Here is a 19,633-nt window from a genome sequence, read left to right on the forward strand (position 1 = left end):
GCGATTAACGACTTACCTGCTTCGACGCCGTCGTTACACATTGGATCTGGATTCGCGAATCGAGTTCCAGTCGATTTGGAAGATAACACCATCCTCGATATGCGAACCATTCCACATGGTGAACACTCGTAGGACCGCAAACACTCATGGGCTGGCCGGGTCAACACTTCGTTATCTCAAAGGAACCATCGGTCGCGTAGGCAGTTCAGCAGCGCTTCTCTCAGTTCTAGCTGCGCCGGCAGCATCGGCAAAGCACACCCATATACCAACAACCTCGCCACAGCCTGCTATCATCTCCTCCGATTCAGCCGCTTGGCCTTAATCGTCAACCACAGCGCCGCAACAAACAGTATCACTTTCAACACTCCCTCCGCCCACGACAGATACGACGCAACAGTCTGATCAATGTTAGCAAATACCAATCCGAAAACCGCACACCAACTCACCTGCTCCATGCACAACTGCTCAAAATTCAAATCAGTCACATAAAACTCCTGTATCTTCGCAGCGCGCACATCACAACTCCACCCCCACAGATCCTTACTCGTCTTACCCACCAAATACAGCGTCGCAACAGCAACCCACTTGACAACATAGAACGCGTATGCGACGTATCCAAGTCCCTCCTCCAGCTTCTGCGCACGCTTCGACTTATGGCAACACGCCGCGATGATCCCGCCTAGATCGAGGAGGAACGTCACTAGACTGCCCGCTAGCAGCACGAACGCAGGCCAGAGTTGCGTGTCCTTTGCCCACGGTGATGTGCGTCCCGGCGAGGGTATGTCCTTCGTGGTGTAGTATTTGTAGAGGACGTATACCATTATTGCCTCCATTGCGAGGGTTATTCCTACGGAGGCGAGGGCCAGGATGTAGCCGAGGATGTTGTTGTAGCGTTTCAGACGCTCGATGCGGGCGAGTGTGGTGTTGGCATTGTGCGTTTCGAGGAGGTGTTGTGTGGGTGGTTCGTGCGGATATGGGAGATTTTGTTGGGAGGGGAGAGGGGTGTATATTGCTGTTTGGTGGTAGCGGTTCTTTTCTGCTAGCATTGGGGAGTTTGAGGAGGATGTCCAGTCGCTGAATGCTGGGCTTGCGTGGGCCATGGTTGCGGAGTGGGTGTGGTTTTGGTAACGGAACGAAGGAAACAATTGCTTTAGAGAACTAAACGAATGTGGTCAGAGGTGGGTTATTAGTATAGCCGTGCTGACGAGATCCTGGATCCTGCGAGTGAGCCATGGTACTCAGCCAAGGCGCGGTCACGATCTTATACACTACGCGACTTCGCAGAGCCTCAAAGGGCTGGATTCCTCATCAAAGGGCTTTGGAGAATATCGACATGGGTATCGTAGGCTTGTTGTACAAGCTGGCAGATTTATCATGCAAGCGAGCTTGCCAGGCACAAATGCTTGACCCACGATGGGATGTCGAAGTAGATCTCAGCAGGCATCAAACCCTCATAGCCAATGGTGAAAAGCACAGAATCTTTTTCTCGTAATTTCGTCATGTCGAGGTCGTTACCTCAGCTTGTTCTCTTGCCAAATTCGAGATGGCGTGGTGTAAGCCGGGTCGAAGCGAGATGAGCCAGGCTGAAACAGGAAGGGACTTCTGCAGCCCGGTTGGTGACTAAGACATGGCCAGCGGAGAGTATCTCCCGATTGCTTAGGCAGTCAGCTGATGAACAGCCTCAAGGGCTGCTTAGTTAGCTAGGAGTGCTCAGGGTCGCCAGATTTTGAGAAGTTGTTGGTCTTGTTTCAAGATACGGGCACTTTGCTGTGAACTTCGTTTTACCGGCAAGCAGCAGGAGGACGTGCGAAATCCTTCTGCGATGTTGGCTCACTCACAAACTCGAATTCTTGGACGTTGTCGGTGTGCATGCAACAACATCAAGGGACCGGGTACTTGTTCATCTTGCGAGCGATGCAGAGCAAGTTACCTCTTCGCTCGAAGAGAATCGGGACTTCGGGACGAGAATGATAGACCTCGAATGCCTCAGGCATTAAGCACGAATATATTGCCCCGTCGCGTCTCGACGCGTCGAACCGACCCACTTTTAAGTTCATGCTGCTAGCGTTCTGTGATCGTTATCTCATACTCAAGTGTTTAACCACCAGCAACCTCAGACACACCCTTCCCACCTCCCACCATGCCACGAACCCTCAAGCGTCGCGCAGACGCCATCTCCCGCGACCAAGAATCAGACGCAGAATCCCCGTCCGACTCCCCACCACGCCGACGCTCAACCCAACAACAGCCCCAATCGACCCGACGCCGCCAACGACGCAGAAGCACACCTCCCAGCGACGTCTCCCGCTCCGATAATGACGCCTCAGACAACGACGCCGACGCTGACCCAGCAGCCGACACCCAATCCCAGTCTAAAACCATGATCAAAAAACTCGTCCGTCTCGCTCTATCATCTGAGTACGCACGTCAACCCCTCCGCCGCACAGACATAACAGCCAAGATCCTAAAATCCGATACCGGGAGTACAAGCACGAGGGTAAACTTCCGCTCTATCTTCCTCGGTGCACAGATTATATTGAGGGACGTCTTCGGCATGGAACTCGTTGATCTCCCGAGTCGTGAACGTGTCGGTCTGAACGAAAGGCGGAAGGCGGCTAGTCAGAAGGCGACTCAGAAGGAGGCTGCTACACAGCGAAGAGCGAGAGATGAAGATGAGGGTGGTGGTGTGGAGACACAGACACAAGGCAGGAGGAAAGATCCCGTGTTAAGCGCGCAGAGTTGGATATTGGTGTCCACGTTACCGACTGCCTACAAGACGCGACCTGAGTTGTTAGTTCCCAGTCGTGCGCCGGATCAGGGCGTTGAAAGTGCGTATGTGGCGTTGTACACTATCATCGTGAGTTTGCTGTATTTGCATACGCCTAGCGGTGGTGGTGGTGACAGCGCAAAACAAGTCAGTCAGGGGAAGGAAAGCGAGGATGCGACGGAACCGATTTCTGATGCGAAATTGCATCGGTATTTGAGTCGGTTGAGTTTGAGCGAATGGACGCCTATGGGTGTTGAGGGGGCGAATGTGGAGAAGTTGCTCGCGAGGATGATGAGGGAGGGGTATGTGGAGCGGAGGAGGGATAATAGTGGGGGTGAGGAGGTTGTTGAGTGGGTTGTGGGTCCGAGGGGGAAGAGGGAGGTTGGACGGATGGGTGTGGCGGGGTTGGTTAGAGGGGTTTATGGGTTTGGTGTTGATGGGGAGGGGAGGGGTTTGGAGGTGCCTGTGGTGGATGGGGAGGATGGGGATGAGGAGGGTGAGCCGCAGAGACGGAGACCGGTGAAGATGGAGAAAGATGAGCTGGAGAGGAGGTTGAAGAGGACGTTGGGTGGAGTTGTTGGGTTGAAGATTGGGAATGGGGGCCAGGGTGGGGTTGTGGAGGCTGAAGGTGAGCCAGAGCCAGAGCAAGAGCAAGAGGAGGAGAGGGAGGAAAGAGCTGAAGGGAGCAGGCGTAGGAATAGAAATGCAAACGAGGGCAGAGCTCCACGACGATCTGGGAGGAGAAGAGGTGGTGACGAAGATGATGAGGATGACGAGTGATGACTGTTATGCGATGTGATACCCCTGTATGAACAAAACCATTCTCTATATCGCTTGTTGCGAACCATGCACGCAGGTACGAGCGGCATGGGTGCATGCTCTAGGAGTAGTAGTAGTGGGTCTGCATACTAGCGATGATCTCAGTCAAGCTACACGATAACGGCATGTTCATAAAACTCAAAAGAATGTCTGTTGTGTACGATGATGGAGAAACCTCCTTTATGCTATTATTGTAGCAGTCTATCTCTTCCCATGGATCCATGCAATCAATGATTCCGAGCTCACCAAGCTCGACCTCTCAAATTTCATGCATATGTAGGTAAGTGTGAGAACGCCCCTCATTTGCGTATGCGCCGCCCAATGCTCGCTTGCTAGCTAGCCAACTTGTCTATCTGTACAGTAGTAAGTAAGAAGGCCGTATCTTCATGTATGCATCATCATCGCCTAAATGCTTCGTAGGTCGCTGGTTGGTATCTAGCTCGTCTGTGAGCCTTCATCAAAGGTTTGCTTCATTCCAAGTGCATGCAGATAATCGTCTCGCCAGCTCGTCTGTGCTCAATCTGGTTATGTGCGCTCGTCTTCGTCCTTGTTCCACTGACTGGGCTCTCAGCCGAATGGGAATCCACCTCTTTGACCACCCATTCCTGGGCCGCCACTAGAGAACGAGAAACCACCCGGGAAGCCACCTCTTTGACCACCACCACCCATGCCACCCATACCGCCACCCATCATATTGAACAGCATCTCCGGGTCAATCTGGACGCCACCACCCATGCCGCCCCCAAACCCACCACCGAACGGACTACCACCCATACCGCCCATGCCAGGCTCCATAAGATCAGCCCCAGAATCGAACATCTGCCTCTTCTGCGGATCAAGCAGTGTCTCCTTTGCCTCCAGACAATCCTTGAACATGTCTTCCTTGTCCTTATCGCCTTGCGTCTTGTCGGGATGCAGAACAGCTGCCTTCTTCTTGTAGGCTCTCTCGATATCCTTATCTGTGGCATCCTTCGCCACACCCAGAATCTTGTACCAGTCTTTCCTCTTCGATTTCTTGAGCTCTAATTCTGCATTTCGGAGCTCCTTCTGGATGTCTGCGTCGCCTGCGTTGTCTTCTGCTAGGGATTTCAAGTCTTTCACGGCTTGCTCCCAATCACCTTGCTCTCCTGTGATCTTGGCTCGCGTCTTCCTGGCTTTAATGTATGTTGGGTCAAGTTTGAGCGCAGCGTCGCAGTCCTCTTTTGCTTCGTCATACTGTTCTATCTTTGATCGTGCAAGGGCTCTATTCCCTAGGATTTTTGCATTTGTGATTTTGTTCGAAGGGTCAATGGTGAGAGATTCACCGTAGGCGTTGACTGCTTCTTGCCATTTGCCGCGCTTGTAGAGGTCGTTTGCTTCGTTCTTGGATCGTTCTAGCTTTTTCATTGTGCGTAGGCAGTCTCGTGCATCGGCCATGTCTGGGTCAAAAGAGAGGGCTTTTCGGAAACATTCTTCTGCTCGCTGGTAGTCTGACTTTCCGACTCCCTTCTCGTCTTTCAAGTAAAATGCTCGGCCTGCAAGCGTCATTGCTTCTGCATCCATTGGATTGTCGCGCATCAAGGACTGAGCAATGCTCTGAACTTCACCAAGTGCGTTAGACGAGCCGAGTTTCAGATTCGCTTTTGCTCGTAGGACCTGCCACAGTCGGGGCATGGGTGTGCCGTATCCTAGAGTCTGCTTGGCCTGATCTATACTCCATAGTGCCATTCTGCCGTCTCCATCTGGTGCGTTGATCTGTTTCTCGGCCATCTCAATAGACTGTTTTGCTTTTCGAGCAGCGCCGGTGTCGGTCGCCGAGACATTGGGTATTCTGGAATATAGTGATAGTGCATCGTCTGGTCGGCCGAGGGAAGTGTAGATCCTGGCTAATCTGTGCAGTATCTTGTCGTTCCCAGGATCTAACCTGTTAGCTTGGAGGCAGTCTCCAAGAGCGGCTTGGAACTTGTTGTCGGACATGTAGGCTGCTGCTCGGTTCGAGAGGTATGTAGAGTTCGATGGCTCGGCCTCGATGGCTATCCATTGTCAGTCACACGATCAGAAAAAGAATTAGTAAACTTCACCCACCTTTGCTATACTCGACCACCGCCCTACCATAGTCCTTGGCCTTGAAAAACTTGTTTCCAGCGGCTTTGGCGGCCTCAGGGTCCATCTTAGGCTGAGTGTTTACTCTATGAGGCGGTGGTGGGGGAGACATGGTATCTTCTCGTGTGTGGTCGCCATTCGTCTGAGCCTCCGATGACGGAAAGGCACCCGGGGTATTATCGCCGGGTGTAGGTGGTTGAGATGTCGAGCCACTGTCGGCCTGAGCCTCACTACTGGCATTGTCGCTCATATCGACGTCCATCTGGGTCGACGAACGCTTTTCGTCTCGTGCCATGCGTGCACTCAATCTCTTCAGTTGCTCAGGCGGTAAATTAAGTGGGTGTTCTTCCTGATTTTTACTCTTGCGTTTGGCCCAATTCTTTTTCTCTGGAGATTTTGATTTTGTCTTCCGCATGAACGCAAGGAATTTTGGATCGTCAAATCGAGGGTCGGTAGCCTCTTCGGAGTGATTAAAGTGTAAATTTGCCTCGCATGCAGCCTGAAGATTTTGGAGATTTTCTTCCGTCAGCGGCACTGAATTTCGGTTTTGTGTTCGTTCACCAGCCCGTCGCAATGCTTCTTCCTCGTCGTCAAAAAGGAGTGGGGTTGCATATGCAGTTGAACGCTGCGGTTTTCTGGCTGGTGAAAAGTAATTGTCCGGGTCAGCGTATGAGGGCCTATGGTTCCTATCGTTGGCACTGAAGTTTCTGGAACTTTTGGCGGGTCCTTTGCGCTGGCTACTGCCACTGGGAGCCGGAGCGTCGGTCGGCCGAACCATGCTTGGGAGGCCGCCGCGCCCTGCAAGTCCTGGATCGAGCAGGTGCTCGTGCCCAAAAAGAGCCTCGTCAGACCAACATCATTAGTATACCGTGGTATTGCTGTAAGTTTGTGCTAGATGCTCAGGTCTACGCCGTTGTTGGGGGCATCGTGCTCAGAACTTCGCAGGCATAGAGTATCTCAAAAAGACGTTGCCAAGACGGGAGCGTTTCGTGGTAATGCTCCGAGAGGTTCAGGCAAGGTTGAGAGCGAACTGAAGTGATGGTTTTGAAGCAAGAAATGTATTTCCTTGCAAGCGAAGATATTCACATCAGCTCATCCAGCATTTGTCTTAGCAACATGACCAGTCTGTCAGCAAAGCCAGCAAATTGTAGCTAAGAATCGTCGGTGAGTGAAGCTAGTCACTTCCCCGTGAATAAAGATAGTTGTAAAGACGCTCTTCCTGCCCTCTCCTCTCCGAAGACCACTCTCTCCAGCTATCTCAGTATCTGGATGCTTCCTCCGCGCTCGAGAAGTCAGTATGAAACAATAGGTAAAGCATGTTCCAGCGAACCGTTGCATCTCCCAACCAAGATGTAATCAGACCATTATCATCGGGAACGCATTCCTTCCCAAACGTCCATCTTCCGCCGAGCACAGATCCTCCTTCTCCATCAAACCCAGCGAAGCAAGCAATATGGCTCATCTTCGGAGCATCAGGCCATATGGGCCGCTCACTGGCAAACTCAGCGATAGCTCATGGTGACAAAGTCTGCGCAGTGGGCAGACAGCTTGAAGACAGCCTCCGGTCAATGCAAGACTGGTATCCTGGCCAAGAGAGCTCCTACCAAGGCACATTATGTGATGTGAGGATGCGAGCCTCGGTCGATGCGGTATTTGAAAAGGCACTAAAACGCTTCGGCGATATAGACGTGATTGCGATATGTCATGGATATGGAGTGATCGGTGCATGTGAGGACCAGGATGAGTATGAAGTTCGGAACCAGTTCGAGTCGAACTTCATGGGGACGCTAAACATCGTTCAATCGTCCCTGCCCTACTTTCGGGGGCGTGAGGATGGCCGATATCTAATCTTCAGCAGCACCTCGGGTGCTCTAGGCGTTCCGGGTTTAGGACCATACTGTGCTACGAAATATGCTGTTGAAGGGTTGGTCGAGTCGATGCTATACGAAGTTGATCAGTTCAATATCAAGCTCACTCTTGTAATATCTGGTCATTTGAGACGAGACGACCGTGTTCAGTCGGCATCCCCAGGACTAGTACGGCCTGATACAGCGAGTGGTGCTCATACGGCATCAGGCAAGAAGTATCAGCACTTCCGAGTCTTACGTCCCTCGCCGCAGTACTCTTCGCCTGATTCGCCAGCATCTCATGCTCAGCGTATGTTGCAGTGGATCGGTGACAACCAGCCCACGAGTACTGTGAAAGCGGCCGAACTGTGTTGGCAGTTAGGCCATTGTTCGTACCCGCCATTGCGACTGCTGCTTGGCACATTTGCCGTGGAAAGCATAAGAGACAGGTTGAAGAGCATTATTGAGGAAATTGAAGATTGGAAGGAGTTGCACTTTCCACCAATCGAGGGTATGGAAGCTGCCGACGAGGATCAGAAGGACAAGGAGGATGAGCAGGAGCAGGATGACCACGACGAAGTTCCTCTTTCTGCACGGCCAGGAGCTAATGGTGCACACCGCAATCGTGAGGAGGAAGTTGTGGCTACATCGTAGTAGCCTGGTCTTGTGTTATGCAATTACTTCCGAGGAACATGGCATGGACAGGAAGAAAGATCACTGGGCGAAGTTGCAAGAGAGGTGAAAAGTAAGAATGATTCAGCTGTGAATCTCATTAAAGTCTACATGCTGGGTATTCGGCAAGTGCTCGATGCATGACACAGGCACCAACGCCAGCGACACGACACAGAAGCTCTTTCCAATAGCTCTAATATAATGCTTGTGCGCCACCAAGAGCGCCAGTCCTCTGTGAATATCCAAGAGGATGTTTGCGCGGCACCATGTGTGCCCCTCGCCCATCGTGTTCTTTTGTACACTCGACCTGTCCTCCTACAGAATAATTCGTTGGTGGTCGTTGCTTCCGAATGGCTTGCCACAATTCGGGCACTTCCTCGATCGCAATTGAATGACCTTATCCACACAGTTGTGGCAGAAGGTATGACCACAAGTCTTGATGACTGTGTTCTTGAGCTCCTTCCTGCATACAGTGCAGTACGCAAATTGTCGAAGAAGCTCATGTTCCTCTGACTGAGCGCCCTTGCTTTTCCAAGCTTCAAGCGATTTGCGTGTATCGGCCAGAGATGTCTTCAGACCCTCTGCCTCGACTTCGGCAGATCTGCAAGCACTCGAGGTGCTGCTAAGCTTCGCATCTTTTGTTGAAAGAGTGTTTTTCAAGTCTGTCACCTGTGCATTGAGTCTTGCAATTTCAGATGCCTGAGTTGTGCTTTGCTTTGACGCTGATTGTTGCTCATTCGTCTTGGTGGTCAGCGCAGATTTCACTTCTGCTAGTTGCTTCTCCAGGTTCGTCAAGAGAGACCTCGAGGCTGCTTCTGCCTCTTTCAATTGCGACACCAGCTCTGAAGATTTTGTTGTTTGCATTCTCAGAGTGCGCACCTCCATATCGCGCGTCTCTTTGCTCTTCATAGCTGCAAAGTATTTTTGATCGGCCTTGGCCTTCTCCGCAGACAACTTTGTCGTTTTTTCTTCGAGCACACTATAATCTGCAACCTTCTGACTTGCCAATCTTTGCGTCTTCTGGTAAGCGCTAGACATCGATTGAAGCTCGCCGTTCATCATGGAATACTTCTTCTCGAGCTCCTGGAATTTAGATCGCAATTCGTCTGCACTCATCGAGTCCAGCTCAGATGAGACAGCCATCAGATTGCCTGCTTGTGTCGTCAGCCGCTCGTTCTCGGACTCGAGAGCTTTGATTCGATCCTCGTGAGCAGAAGACAGCTCCTTTAGTTTTTTCAACGATTCTGCTCGTTCATCTAGAGATGCCTTCTTGACTGCCTGATCAGCCATCAGCTCATCCCGGTGGTTTCTCACGCGAGCCAGATCTGTCTGTGTTTGGGCCAAAGTGGTGTCCTTCTCTGAGATGGCGCTTCTACTTTCGTTTTCGAGCTGCTCTTGAACCTTGGTCCGTTCTGACTGAAATTTGCCATTCTCATCGCGCAGTTGGGTCGAACTTGCTTCCAGATCATTAAGCTTCTTCACAGCGTCGTCATGCTGGATCTTCAACTGCTTGTATAATTCTGTCTTCGAGTAATCTTCATCGGTAAACATAGAAGATTTTGTTGTCAGCTCTGTCACTTTGCTGGAAAGCTGGGCATTTTCTTCCTCGAGTTTTGCGATTTGTTCCTGTTGCTTCTCATTAATAGCGGCGGTCTTGTTGACTTCTGCTTCAAGTTTTTCGACATCCTCGCTATGATCAGAAACACCGTTCACTTGACTGTCTTCGCGCTTGACAGCAGTCGAGTCATCTTTGGCAGAGGTGGTGCCTCCCATTAGTATGCCCTTGTCCAATTTTGCAGCAGTAACACTCCGCGCACGGTCTAGTTTCTTCTCAGCAACCATGTAGCGCAAAGAAGCGTTCTGAAGGCGCTCGTCAAGATCACTTGTCTCTGCGCGCAGTTTCTCGAGCTCGGCCAGGTGTTCTTTTTCAGTGGCCAACAGTTTCGTAAATTTAGAATGCAGTTCTGCGACATCCGGGGTAAAATCCTTGGATCTGGTCGAGAGGCGCTGAACGAGTGACTGAATACTTGCGGCATGACTTTGAAGATGTTGCTCAAAATCTTTCTGATCTGTGAATTGTAGAGCCGAAGGAGCAGAGTCTACGTCCATAGAGTCCTCCTCTTCTGGCATTAGCAGCTTGACTTCGTCGATGAACTGCCTTAACCATGCATCGATGGTTCTGAGGTGATCATCATGGTCGCGTGCTTTCTTGCGGCGTTCTGCTAATTGACTTTCAAGGTCTTTAACAGCCCGCTTGTATTCACCGACTTGTCTCAAAAGAGCGTCTTTTTGTACCTTCTATAGTGGGATATTGTATCAGCCATCGGTCGCGAACCGGGTAGGGATTGAAGGAATTTCTCATACCTCGAGGTCGTCTTTCCAAGGCATATCATCGTCTCGATGGCCTTTGCCTGCGCCATTTGCAGATGTAGCCTGTTTCTTTGAAGGGTGTGTAGAATCATGATGGTCATTAAGAGGTCGCTTGCGATCTTCCATCTTGATAAGGCTGGACTGCGACTGAAGAGAAGAAGGGGCTCGTGCTTGAACGGCCGTCATGAATACGGAAAGGTATAGCAGTACAACAAGTCGAATAGGGTGACTGAACAGCTGACATCGAGTCGATAGAATTACAGACGTAACATTGATGGGCGAGGGTGGACGGTTTGATGGCTGTCGAAACAGGTGTGCTTGTAAGATCAAAGATGTTCAAGTCCTTCCTGCAAGTTTATTAGTACGCAGCCGCGAGCCTTGGCACAGATTTGCACTAGCTTCAATACGGGATAGCGTGAAATTGCGGCACGGACTTTCGTGAAGCGGCTGCGGGGAGTCAACTCATGATCGTAATTGCCCTTTTGTTCACCAGGTGCTCCTTCCAATTCACCATGCAGACCCAACAACCCATGTGCTGACCCTGCGAAATGCGATAGCCAAACCAAGATGATATCTGTTCTTCCAAATAAACAAAATCACCCTCTGCCATTATGTCTTCCTTCAGCTCGGTAATCCGCAAACCTGGAGCGAAAGTTGCTCCAAAAGTCGCACCAAGACGAAACATTGTCCGCAAAGCGACTCAATCTCAGCCCCAGCCTGATGTTACACCTCCTGTAGAACCTGAAAAGTCTGCTCCCACGACACAATCACAGCCAACCGAGACTGCTGCAGAAGTTACCGAATTGCAACCTGAACCTCGTGCAGTGGAAAATGTTGAGCCCCAGGCACAGCTGGCTGAAGATATCCCTAGACAAGAGAACGTCCTGGAGGTGCATGTTGAAGACCCGATACAACCGCCAGTAGCCACCGTCGAAGTAGCTCCAACTATTGAGCCGAGTGCTCCAGAAGTGGCACGGCCACCGACTCCAAATTGGCCCAACCAAAAGGCAAGACCGGAAAAGAATACCATTACTCCCAAACCACGATCCGCCGATCGCAATGGACAGCCGACCAGTGAACAGGCTACAAGGCCAACGACAGCAAGCAGTGAAGAGCAAGGAGAACCACTCAACGCAAATCGCGGTAGCTCGAGCTCTACCCAAGATGCTGTGTCCCCAGAGACACCTCGACCGAGGAGTAAGAGGAAGCAACCCCCAAGAGGGAGCGCTAGGGTGATCCTTTCGCAGCCTTCACTTGCTACACCTCCCGCGACGCAGCCCTCTCAGAGCCCGACCCAAGAACGTCCTCCGTCACGGGCCTCACGGCGTGCCCAATCCACCGCTTCTCAGCGATCTGAAGCAGAAGAAGCCTTGGATCGAATCAACTCTCAGCTGCAAAGAGTCGGAAACATAGCCGCTGGAATTGTACGAAGTACCCCTGCACCAGACACCTCGACACCTGCTGCAAGTGACGATACCGAGCAGCCGACTGCTCGACCTCGACCACGAAAGAGGCCGAAGAAGAACAATGGCGGATCGCAAAGCATTGAGGATCAAGCAGCTGAGATCGTCGCTAATGCTATTGGTCAATCAGAACTCGCACCTGGCAGACGACGTAAAGCAACCCCTGAGAACGCCGAGGAGCACGAGATTGAGGAAGAGACTACCACTATGCTCGATCTTTGCGACGAGAAGCACAAATATGGCAAAAAGTCCGAGATAGAGAAGCAGATGGAAGCAAACTGGCCAGAGATCCTCAAGCGACGGAAAGAAGATGCCGCGGATCGGCTTGCCAGGAATCTCGCAGGTCGTCGCAAGAAAGACAAAATGCAAATACCTGACCAGAATGATGGTGATATGGGACATGTTCCGGAACTTGTCGTTCAAGATGGCAACATTGTGGTAGTGTCTCGTGAGATTGACCGAGCGGCCGACACGACTTTAGTCGCCAACGCAGTCCTTGAGGAAGATGTCAGGGAAGATACAGACATCTACAAGCGTGTCAACAGCAGTACTGTTGGTCCGTCTCGTTCTCAGATAGCACCTGGACAGCAGTGGGACGACCTCAGCACAGAACAGTTCTACCAGGGTCTTAAGATGTTCGGTACGGATTTCAAAATGATCAGTAATATGATACCCGGCAAGAACCGGCGACAGGTCAAGCTGAAGTACAACGCAGAAGAGAGACTCAACTGGGTGAAAGTGCAGAGGTGCTTGGGGCAGAAGGAAGAGGTTAACCTAGAAACCTACGCGACAATGACAGGACTTGAGTTTGGAAGCGTCAGCGACGTATACAAACAAATGGAAGAGGATGAGAAGAAACTTCGTGAAGAGGACGAACAGCGCAGACGGGACGAAGGTATCATCTCCCATCCAGACGAAAATGGCAATGGTGCAGCTGATGTGCCTCTGCCCTCTATCGAAGGACAGGATGGCGAGGCAGCCGCGACGGACGCCAACGGTCAGCCAATCGCTGGGGACCGGCAGAGTACAGCTGCTGCGAGTCGTGTTGGGTCAACGACTACAGGACGACACACCGCTCAGCCACAGGCTGCGAAGAAGAAGCAGACTCGGAAGAATACTGCGACTACGAAGAAGGGCAGACAAGCGAATGCTAAGAGCAAGGGCTTTGAGGGTGTTGAGGAGCGACTGGGCGATGCTTCTGAGATTGGAATTCCTGGCGCTTGAGACATTGGTACAAATAGGCGGGTTCTTTGAGCTGGCGCTGGGCGGCATTCGTGTTCTGATATTCTTACATATAGATGTGATACCCAACTGAAGAAAACTGCTTTTACGCCTCGAAAACTTACACTTTGGAATCATCTAGTATCTTGATAGTCCATATGTACAAATATGGGCCTTGATCAACATCAGCTTATGGCTATGTACAGATAGAAATAGATAGTGCTACAGCAGTGTCTTCGCAGCAGATTGCGCTTTCTTCCTAGCAACCATATTCATGTCTCACTTGAGTCGTGCCTTCCAGTTTGGTCCAAACACCGGGTCGCTCCTTCCCTGCCTGATCGACAGCGCACCTTCCTCCTTACCGGTCCATGTCGCTCCTTCCTCCAACGAAAACATCGTAGTATCAGAAATCCCCGTGCGGCGTGGTACCCTAACAGAGAATATCCGCGTCGTCCTCCAATTTGTCGGACCCTTCCATACGTCAAGACTGGCTCGTGGCTAGATCCAGCTAGCACGTCCTACCTCGTCCAACGTTCCTTTCTTCGACCGTCCACACCTCACTTCCCCTCCTCACCCTCCTCTTCCTCCTCAGGCTCAGGATCAGGCTTAACCCTAAATTCCGTCTTACCCACTTCCCTCCCCCTACTATCCCTCGTAATCGCCTCATACGCCCCCCTCATAGTCCCATTCTGCTCAATCCACAAATCCTTAAACGTAAGCTCCCGCGTCCTCCCAATACTCTCGATAGCCGCGATCCGATCAAGCGTCTCATTAAGATACTTCTCAAACCCGGGCACAGCGCAAATCTCCTTGAATGCGTTCATCATGGGCACGCTATCGGCGCGGACGTTGGCGGAGGAGTCGATGGTGAAGATGTTGTTGTGGTCGTATTTCTCGATGAAGTCGGCGCGGGTCATGATCTGGCGGGCTTCGTGAAGGGGGAAGGACGGAAGGATATGGCCGATTTCGGGGTCGTAGGTTGTGTCCATTTCTGCGGATTTGTCGACGAGGGCTTTGGCGAGGACTTGGGCGCAGGAGGCGAATTTTTGTTGGTCCATTACGTCGCTAGGGTGTGTTAGTGTCTTTGTTAAGATCGCTTGATATGGAAGGGGATTGGGCTTACTCATCCATTGTTTCTCCTAGGATGCCGCAGCGGTTAAGGAACCATGTCTTTTCGTTCTGGAGGATTAGTTTTGCCATGCCTGCCATGTCGTGCGATTTTGCCACACGACTCAAGAAGTTGATGCGGCCGCCGACGAGGTCGTAGATGTCGGAAAGTTCCTGCTTTTCGATGGGTTTCTCGGGGAAGTAGCGTGATCTGTAGCTTGCGAGGGCGGCAATGGCTTTTGGTTTGGGGAGGTCGCGCACGGTAACAACCTCCATTCTAGTAGCGTATGATTTGAGGCGTTCGTAGATCCAGTAGTCATCACTGTTGAAAACGAACGTGACAAGATTCGAAGCTGCCCACTGCTCGGCGCGTTGTTGACACAATTCAATCAGATCGCGTCCGTCATCATCGTCGCGGATAAGGTGGGTGGAGTTTATCACAATTATCATTGGGCCCTTTTGCTTCTTTTTCCGGTCTAAGGCTACCTTCTCCAGTTTGTTGAAGGCCCGCTCTATATCCAGGAGAGCTGTAGTATCTCTTGGCCCGCGTACGGAGAAGAGGCTGCCAATATAATCCTATGCGAGAACATTAGCTAACGTATGACGGCCACCGCTGTCGGGCGAACCGGGCAATTGAGCGCCTAGGCAGTCAAGGCAAAACGCATTGTGCAATGTGTTCATGTGCCTCGCCGATCAATGTATGACCAAACTGGAGTAGGTTGCTTGGAGAGACTTGCCTCATGAAATTCGTAGTTAAGGGCTTTCCCGAGCCTAATTCGAAAGATTTCCAAATCTGCATGCGCGTCCAGCATAGAGATGCCATCACCGTCGACCTTTCTCATAGCCTCTATGAGCATGGAACTTTTGCCCGTTCCTTTCTCTCCGACGAGCAAGTAATACCGCCCTTTCTTCTGGCCGGACATGATTGCGTCGATAGTTTTCTGCTCGGGCTGCTCGAACCAGACCTTCGTAACGTCGTCTTTCTCGACGTCGCCGTCCTGAACATTCACAGCGTCTTTAGCTGAAGGAGTAGGTGCTGCAAGGTCGAGCACGGGGTCCCCTGGATCGAAGGCTAATGATATTTTTCGGAGAACGAGTGCTTTGTAGTACAAGTGATAGCCGTAGCCAGCAGCGCCCAATACTGCCAGACTCGCGAAGGTCGTTGAAGCAGACTCGAACATCTTCCACGCTGTGCTTTTCCAGCCAGGACCGTCGTCTTTCCCTTTTCGAGGTTCATCCTCAGATACATCTGGCTGATCGGGGCCCGTCTGTGGTGATGGATCTGGCCGTGGATTTTGATATTGGCGAACAGATCTTGATGTTGCAAATGGTCGTGAGTAACAAGCAACGTGATGATAGATTATGCGCCTGCCAACCAGCGGTCTGAGCGGTTTCATGTTGTGGCGCCCACCAGGGCTTGTGTTAATGACGCCCACTAGATGTTTTGATCGTGTATGAGACTCTCAATGCAACTTATACGGCCTACACACCTGCATGGAACAGGACTCCCCACATATGACCAAGCCAAGTGCGATCACATCGACGTTGCTGCTTGCGGCAATGGCGTGCGAAGGAACGATAAATGTTGATGTAATCAATTGTAGTCCAGATGGTAAGACAGTGAAAGAACGATGAACGCAATGAATGACTTGGTCAAGACAAGATACTACAAGCTGCCTCCGAAGCACAGAAGGAATGACAAGAGCGTGTTCGTTGTGGATGGTCAAATCGAGATTCTACCTACAGCTGGCATTCGGATCTAGGAGCTGTCGTTCTTGGCCGAGTTCAGCAACTTGAAGTTGTCGCGCATTTTGTGGAGACCAATCAAAAGGGGAATACGCTAGCGCTAGACTAGTAGTGGTGGCAGAGTAGCACGTGCTACTTACGACTTCCGCAGCCAAAGCTTTGGGACACGTCAAGCACCTTTGACAGTGGCTCTCTGAACGGATCATGCAGGAACAATGAAACGTGCAATCTGCTAGCGCCATATGATGCAGAGGCTGAAGGCAGCAGTGGGCGCAGCAGGGTCCTACTAGGTCACTGCTGCTTGAGCCGCTCGCGCGTCCCGAGGCAATGACCTAGACCACTCAACAGTCATCACGACTCGTGAATTGAGAATTCTGCTCGGCTTGCTTCATCCGCTCCTGCCCGTGACATCGTGGTTTTACGGTCGCCGAAGGCCTGCCTTCTCATCTGGACGCTTTCCACAAAGAACACGCTACCCCATCTGAATCGTCATGTTGATGCTCCAATAACAGGACCGGCCGCATAAGGTACAGACAGCTCGGCGGGCAAGATAGCCAAGATCTGACAATATACTATGTTAAGGTTCCAGGTTGCGGTGCGGCACACTTCGATACACATATCAGGAGTTATCCAGGCCTAAACTCTCGACTCGGACGAGATAGCCAGGAGCCCTACGTGCACCGCAGCCCACCCAGCAACATCAGCTCGTATTGTCGCACCAAGTGGCAGACCTGCCGAACTCTACTACAGCTCTGAACAGGTTTGCCAAGTGCGGTTCGGCATGACCGCGGACTCGGTCCACTCCGCGAAACCTCAGCAGATGCTGGACTGCGAACTATTGAAAGCCCTTCGCGGTATCACAAGCTGGCAGCAGAAGCTCGAGTATCATGATGCCTACAAGGTCTAGCTAGCCCTCATGACCGCCTCGACAACATTCTTACGCTCGATAGCCTCTGGTCGGATGGTGAGACACATGTATGTGACCATGCACGATGCGCCGGTTGCTGCAAGGTATATAGCACAAATTGTGAAGGTCGCTGCTGCTGGACGAGCGACAGATCCTCCCGATACAGCGTACGGCCCTCCTCCATCAATTTTCAGAGCACGACAAATTGCTACTACGTTTCAAGTGCTGAGCCTCTCACTCGAACTACAATTACAAATAGTAGAGGCATATATCCTGAGTTCAGTTAGGCGAGATCACCTCATCTTGTGTGACCGGGCATTTCACCCATCTGACAGGCTCGCGACCCAGTCAATCAACATGGTTTAGAGGACCGCCCTTTCACTGGCTCAGGTCAGCCACGCTGTCTCTATCATTGTCAAAGACACGAAGAGAAGACTTGGCAATCGTACAATATATTCTAAACCCATCCATTTCTACCACGAAGCCCTTACCAATCGAATCATATCTTCACAGGTACTACAGCGACTTCCTTAGATTCTACAAGGTACTAGCACCCTAGTCTACCCCTTAGAACCCCGAACCGGGGGTACAGGGACGGTATTGTCAGCCAACCAGGCAGAAAGACTACTACAGCAGGAACAGGCGATCGACCATCATATCCTGCTCGAGGTGCAGTACTCTAAGCCGCGAGTCGTCGAAAGCAGCGTTGAGACCAAGGCCATCATCCCTGCAAACAGCAACACTCGGAGCACCATCAACGCCAAAAGCAAGGTCCACACCCTGAGCGAGGGTCAAGCACATAGACACATATCTCTTGAACAATGAAGACATACTCCTTGGACAACGAGATGATATCCTGCGAGGCACTCTCTTTCACATTAGAGCACATTACACGCGATTGCCGATATCGACCTTGGGGGCTGTGACGATGGTGGGAGTGGAAGGGTCTACTGGGCACTGGGCAAGACGTCTACATGTTGGCGAAGCATACAACCGCATCTGGGCTCAACATTCCCTGCTCGCCGACATCGAGAAGGCTTCAAATCGTATGGAGCTTATAGGAAAAAGCGATTGTATGAGGCTACCACCACCACTTCGTTGTTAGGCAATTGCCTGCAGTATTGCCACACCTGCTCGCGGAACCTCGATCGATAACTCCGAATCCTGCATCCTATGCCAGTACAATCAAACAAACGTTTCTCACCTGTCCATCAAGGTGTGGCTCTGGATCTTTATCCGCACACAACCGATTCGTTCACAATGACGGCCCAAACAACAACGCCCGGTGCCACTGCTGGACACATAAACTCCAACTACTATACCGGATCACAGAACATGCCATCACGAAATGAAATGACAGCACTGCAGAACACCCTTGGTCCTTACCTGGTGGAAAGTAACGATCCACATCCAGATAACAAGGTCAATATCCACTCCAGCATAGCACGCGATGAAAGCACCCGTACCTGGACCTCCAAACTGGTCAGGGAAGGAGAAAGAAGAAGAAGGACAAGGACGGTATGCATGTGACAGGCGAATACAAGAATAAGAGACGTCAATACCAGTCAATCCACATGAACAGTACATAATTTCCAGATGCGGCGGGTCGTCCGAAGTTTGTGGTGGCGCCGGGCAAGGTTACCAAGAAGAGAGTCGTCCTGTACAACCGGACCTGGGACTCGAAGGCCAGTGGGCCACTTAGAATCAGCGATAGATGGCCAATTCCTCCAACACCACCACCTCCTCCTCCACAATCACCACTACCAGTGCACCACCTCCTCCATAATCACCACCTCCCCCACCACCACCGCCTTCAGCAACGGCCTAGCGGCAAATTCTAGGGAGTAAAGCTAGGAAGATGGAAGACGAGAGGCGCAGGGATACATAGCTGGAGGTATAGCAGAATCGAAAGCGCTGCTAATGGACCACCATGATCTTGTTGTCTTAGACAGATACCAAAAGTATGGCAGGTCCGAAGGACATGAGATAGCTGGCTCCTGAATAAATGAATGAATGAGAATGATTTGACGTAACCCAGAGGTCCTAATTCGCTGCTTTGATGATAGGGCATAAGGGCTTCGAGACTGAACAAGGGCCACCTATGTCTTCCTAGAGTTCCGGATGCAGTAAGGGCAGCTCAACTGCTTTTCGTGCTTGTGTCTGTTGCTCCAGGACACTAAGATCTGCGTAGGACTACTTGGGAAGGCGTTGACACAAAGACAAAGAACACCAGCTTCCGACATCGTGGGCATCTGAGAAAGGAGGGATGGAGAGGACGATGGCATAAATGGCAAGGAGAAGAGACGGAAACTGGGATCGCGGACATCTCAGGCTTGGAAAGCAGAGAAGGAACGCCGGCAGACAGATGTTCCAAAGCCTTGAGGCATGCCATTTCAGCAGTCATCGCCAGGATCACTGAGGAGCCGGAGAACGTAAACAGGCGACAGTTGATGACTACTTATCTTTACTTTGGTGCTGCGTGCGAGCATTACTTGAGACTTATCCATTTTTCGCAGGCTCTGGGTTAAGCTCAGGATACTGTCAAGCTGTGCAGGGGACGAGTCATGCGTGCGGTCGTTTGAACTCTCGTCGGTCATCCCGATGCGCGACATATGAGAGAGTTGTTCTCGTC

The 19,633-nt window shown here is 51.4% G+C and overlaps 7 protein-coding genes across 7 annotated transcripts; 3 read left to right on the forward strand and 4 right to left on the reverse strand.

Annotated features, from left to right (window-relative positions):
• Nucleotides 1-290: 290 nt before the first annotated feature.
• PMZ80_010608 (uncharacterized protein) lies at nt 291-1,100 on the reverse strand (the record flags this gene model as incomplete). Its single annotated transcript, XM_064878997.1, has 2 exons — nt 291-398; nt 447-1,100. 2 exons carry the CDS (start codon nt 1,098-1,100, stop codon nt 291-293), a joined length of 762 nt encoding a protein of 253 aa, XP_064725158.1.
• A 1,040-nt stretch (nt 1,101-2,140) lies between these two features.
• Nucleotides 2,141-3,547, forward strand: PMZ80_010609 (uncharacterized protein; the record flags this gene model as incomplete). Its single annotated transcript, XM_064878998.1, has 1 exon — nt 2,141-3,547. One exon carries the CDS (start codon nt 2,141-2,143, stop codon nt 3,545-3,547), a length of 1,407 nt encoding a protein of 468 aa, XP_064725159.1.
• Nucleotides 3,548-4,153: 606 nt separating this feature from the next.
• PMZ80_010610 (uncharacterized protein) lies at nt 4,154-6,446 on the reverse strand (the record flags this gene model as incomplete). The annotated part of the gene is made up of 2 exons (XM_064878999.1): nt 4,154-5,598; nt 5,651-6,446. The coding sequence occupies 2 exons, from the start codon at nt 6,444-6,446 to the stop codon at nt 4,154-4,156; spliced, it is 2,241 nt and encodes a 746-aa protein (XP_064725160.1).
• A 538-nt stretch (nt 6,447-6,984) lies between these two features.
• Nucleotides 6,985-8,169, forward strand: ADI1_2 (1,2-dihydroxy-3-keto-5-methylthiopentene dioxygenase; the record flags this gene model as incomplete). The annotated part of the gene is made up of 1 exon (XM_064879000.1): nt 6,985-8,169. The coding sequence occupies one exon, from the start codon at nt 6,985-6,987 to the stop codon at nt 8,167-8,169; it is 1,185 nt and encodes a 394-aa protein (XP_064725161.1).
• A 333-nt stretch (nt 8,170-8,502) lies between these two features.
• On the reverse strand, nt 8,503-10,683 carry BRE1 (E3 ubiquitin-protein ligase bre1; the record flags this gene model as incomplete). The annotated part of the gene is made up of 2 exons (XM_064879001.1): nt 8,503-10,485; nt 10,552-10,683. The coding sequence occupies 2 exons, from the start codon at nt 10,681-10,683 to the stop codon at nt 8,503-8,505; spliced, it is 2,115 nt and encodes a 704-aa protein (XP_064725162.1).
• A 485-nt stretch (nt 10,684-11,168) lies between these two features.
• PMZ80_010613 (uncharacterized protein) lies at nt 11,169-13,244 on the forward strand (the record flags this gene model as incomplete). Its single annotated transcript, XM_064879002.1, has 1 exon — nt 11,169-13,244. One exon carries the CDS (start codon nt 11,169-11,171, stop codon nt 13,242-13,244), a length of 2,076 nt encoding a protein of 691 aa, XP_064725163.1.
• A 554-nt stretch (nt 13,245-13,798) lies between these two features.
• On the reverse strand, nt 13,799-15,745 carry PMZ80_010614 (uncharacterized protein; the record flags this gene model as incomplete). The annotated part of the gene is made up of 3 exons (XM_064879003.1): nt 13,799-14,306; nt 14,365-14,924; nt 15,059-15,745. 3 exons carry the CDS (start codon nt 15,743-15,745, stop codon nt 13,799-13,801), a joined length of 1,755 nt encoding a protein of 584 aa, XP_064725164.1.
• Nucleotides 15,746-19,633: the final 3,888 nt, after the last annotated feature.

Source organism: Knufia obscura (genome assembly GCF_036327395.1).
Source record: "Knufia obscura strain CCFEE 5817 isolate CBS 148926 chromosome Unknown scaffold_19, whole genome shotgun sequence".
NCBI lineage: Eukaryota > Fungi > Ascomycota > Eurotiomycetes > Chaetothyriales > Trichomeriaceae > Knufia > Knufia obscura.